A 3584-nucleotide genomic window follows, 5' to 3' on the forward strand; every position below is an offset into this window, starting at 1 on the left:
CTCCTCGCCCTCCACTTGCCGCGTCGCTCGCGGAATCCCCCCCTTCCTCGCACTCTCATCATGGCCGCCGACCACCAGCTCTGGGAGGCCATCAAGCCCCTGGACAAGACGCCCAACATGCAGTACCTCAACACCCTGGCGGATATCCTGCTGATGTACTCCGGTCAGACGGACGTGGAGAACTCCGTCTTCGGGCTGATCCTCCAGCACCAGGGCGCGGCCTTCCGCCTGCTGGAGAAGTACATCATCCTGCCGAAGGGGACCATGTCCTCGGCGTCGGCCCATGAGAAGATGATCTCGGTCATGGTGAACCTGTGCGCCTTGCTGAACACCCATGCGGACCCGGACTTCGCCGCGACGAATGGTGCCCCCTCGCCTCTGAGCAAGGAGGACATCGATACGGTGGCTGCCTGCTTTTTCAATTCCACCCTCCCGGAGAGCATTCTGTCGCTGATCCAGGTGCGCGGTGGCTTTCCCCCACGGTCTGGGATTTCTCCCCTTCTTCCCATCTCCTTCTCTCTCTCTCTCTCCCTCTATCTCTTTCCCCCCACGGTGATCATCCACCTGAGGTTGCTTTGGGCTGACATCCCTTTCTCCGTTCCTCTCTTTTTAACCCGGGAAAAAAAAAGAGCCCCAAGCCGTACACCGACTACTCGCCCTTCAAGTGCTCCATGCTGCTGGCCAACATGTCGGCCCTGCCTCTGTCGGAGGATAAGCTGGCCGTCATGCACCGCCGTGTCATCCAGGGTGTCAAGGGCACCGACGCCACGGCCAAGCGCCACATGCAGCTGCTCCTGGGGCAGCTGACGCAGCTGGTCAAGTCCAAGTTCAAGGATCTTCTCACCTTTGCCAGCCACCTTGCCTGGACTCTGGTCAGCATGTTGCGCGTGCGTCCCCGCCGACCCCCCCCCCCCCCTCCTCTTTTGCATGGGCCTCTCGCCGGCCCTTTGTCCATGCCAGGGGGGCATACTCCTGATCCTAACCACTCATCCAAATTCGCTTCCTCATGCGGCTGTCCTCTTCGTGTGGCTACTTTGGGCATAGTCCCCCTACACTCTGTCGATCATCTGCCTGATGGATATGCGCCCCTACATCCTGGAGCTGCTGGAGGCTGTGTATGAGGCGCGCGACTCGAAGCTCAATGTTGCCAACCTCTCGGATGAGGACCGGCCCTACGCGGAGGTCCAGTTCGCGGCGGCCCTGTCTGGCGCGCGCCAGTCCATCATCGCGGCGATCAAGTGCGTCCTTCTGCCTCCACCAGCCATGCTCACTGCTGTCAAATGGCGTAACCCTCTGTCCGTTATCCCTGGCTATTGACACACACACACACACACACTCCCCCCCCTCTCTCTCTTTCTTTCTTTTTCTTTCTCCCTCTCTCTCTCCCTCCCACCCCATCCTCCAGGAATCTCCTCTTCGCGATGACCAGCCACACGTTCCTGCTGGGCCCCGCCCCAGCGGACCCGCGAAAGGTTACCCCCTCCAAGGACTTCGTGGCGGCCCTGTTGCGCTTCGTGGCTCTGCCCTCGGATCTGCGCCGGACCTTCGTCGTCGTGGAGCAGCAGTCCGAGGAGCATGTGGCCTTCAAGGAGTCGGACACCCCGGCCGAGGGGACTGGCTCGCAGACCGAATGGGACGAGGCGCCGGAGTGGATGCGTGCCCTGCCGGAGCCTACCACCGCACCGGTCGCCGAGTCGCCGGCTTTCGCCATGTTTGGCCGCGAGTCGGACCCCTCAGTGCGCCTGCTGATCCTGGAGTGCCTGCTTCTGCTGGCCGGCACTCGCGCCGGGCGTGTGCGCATGCGTGATGGCTCGGTGGTGCGTTCCTGCATTTGGTCCCTCATCGTCCTGGCCTTTTTTACTGGCTGTGCCTTCCTGCTACTCACACTTCTTTGTCCGCACACGCACACGCACACGCACCCGCACGCACACGCGCACACGTACATACGCACACACACACACAGTACCCTGTCATCCGTGAGATGCACATGGCCTCGGCGGCCGACTCGACCGAGCGTGAGACCATCGAGGGCCTGGTGCAGTTCCTGATCCGCGAGGGCGGTGGCGACCAGGAAGTCGAGCCCACCCCGGAGGAGGCACTGGAGGAGGCCGAGAAGCTGGTCAAGGAGCTGAACATCACCACCCCGGCCGAGGACACCACCGGTGGGGCTGCCGACATCGTTGAGCTGGACTGATTCCGGGCGTGCGCGCGCGCGCGTGCGCCATATGCCGCCTGCTCTGCCTGGCCGCGCTCCATTCATCTTGAGACTGCCCTTCCCTCTCCGGGCAGGGGGGAAGGGCGATAGCCAGAGGCCCTTTTTTCTCGACCCTCCCAGACAACAAGCAGTTTGCTTTGTATGTTGCTTGTTCCTTTTCCCAATGGGAGTCCTGCCGCGACTCTTCCCTCCCCTCTGGTGCCTTACATCCTGCGCTGTGTGTGCGTGTGTGTGGGGAGGGGGGGGGGCGGAGGAGAGGCAGGCAGGGGTGTATACACATGCATTAGACCACACACACACACACACACACACACACATACACACACACACACACACACACATATATGGAGCAAAGGCAGGAGCGCGAGCGGGGCCCGAGGCGGCGGGCGGTGTGTGGATTTCTAGGCAGCCCTATCACGAGAGGCACCCCATGCCATAATATGGTCACGACCAACGACCATTGTGGGGAATCCCAATGTAAACGACCGAAGGGCAACACACGAGAGTCTCGATGCACGTGTCATAATGGGTGGATGATGCCCTCGGAGAATAGAATTCTTGGTGGAGGGGCGCAATGTAGGAAAGCAACCCGGTGGCCTGCGGGATGGAATGGACGCAGGCGCTCGACCGAGGAGAGGGACGCACACAGATGGGCGGGCCCAGCCGCAGGGTTCTCAGATCCAGCCCTTGACCGCGCCTGAAGGTCAAGAGGGGGCTCCAGATCGGGGTCTCTTGAGAGCGGAGACATAAGCGGCTGCGTGTGGAGGAGCATACGAAAGTGTAGCCGAAGCACCAGTGGGGCCTCCGGGGGGACCCATTCTAAGGCGTCCTCTTGAGCCCCCTTTTAACGCCCGAGTTTCTTTCCATCTTGCTTGGCACACCTCGCCCTGAAGCCGAGTTACTGGCTGATCTGGAAATGGACGGCCGCGAGCCCGCAGGTCGGTATGTTCCCTCTCTGTATGCCAAGAGGTCGCCAGCTGGGTGGCGGATCGCGGCGGTGCCCTTCGTCAAGCCTCACTCACTTGACTTAGGCTTAACCCGTGAGAACCCTGCCGAACTTGCGTGCCCGCCCCCCTCCCCCACGCTCCGCGGATGGGGCCTATGGGTGTCTGCAGGGGCGGGGGGCGGCGGGGCGGGGAGTTTCGAGCTTCGCTGCCTGAGATGTAGGCTCATATTTCCGCGTCCTCCGTTCCGAGGGGGGGGCGCGCAGCATGTATGTGCCACAGGGGCCCGCCGGGGGCGGCGAGGGGGTGTGCGCGTGTAAGGCAGCCGTGCGCGCCTTTTGGGGGGCGGGTGGACTGCTGGGCGCGGTGTGGCGGGGAGTCTGTCTCCTCCCGGTGGCAGGTGTCAGCCAGGGGGCTCGGGGGGG

At 62.7% G+C, this 3584-nt stretch overlaps 1 protein-coding gene across 1 annotated transcript; it reads left to right on the forward strand.

The window, feature by feature from the left end:
* Positions 1-2526, forward strand: H696_03539 (hypothetical protein). Its single transcript, XM_009497408.1, has 5 exons — positions 1-459; positions 630-887; positions 1045-1238; positions 1406-1817; positions 1964-2526. Exons 1-5 carry the CDS (start codon positions 61-63, stop codon positions 2192-2194), a joined length of 1494 nt encoding a protein of 497 aa, XP_009495683.1. The 5' UTR covers positions 1-60; the 3' UTR covers positions 2195-2526.
* Positions 2527-3584: the final 1058 nt, after the last annotated feature.

This window comes from Fonticula alba (genome assembly GCF_000388065.1).
Source record: "Fonticula alba strain ATCC 38817 unplaced genomic scaffold supercont2.5, whole genome shotgun sequence".
NCBI lineage: Eukaryota > Rotosphaerida > Fonticulaceae > Fonticula > Fonticula alba.

Excerpts from the sequence above, each read along its gene's own strand:
- H696_03539 (XM_009497408.1), top strand. The coding sequence starts at position 61 with ATGGCCGCCGACCACCAGCTCTGGGAGGCCATCAAGCCCCTGGACAAG. Across the intron at positions 888-1,044 it reads CTCTGGTCAGCATGTTGCGC|TCCCCCTACACTCTGTCGAT; the intron begins GTGCGTCCCCGC and ends CTTTGGGCATAG. Across the intron at positions 1,818-1,963 it reads GCATGCGTGATGGCTCGGTG|TACCCTGTCATCCGTGAGAT; the intron begins GTGCGTTCCTGC and ends ACACACACACAG.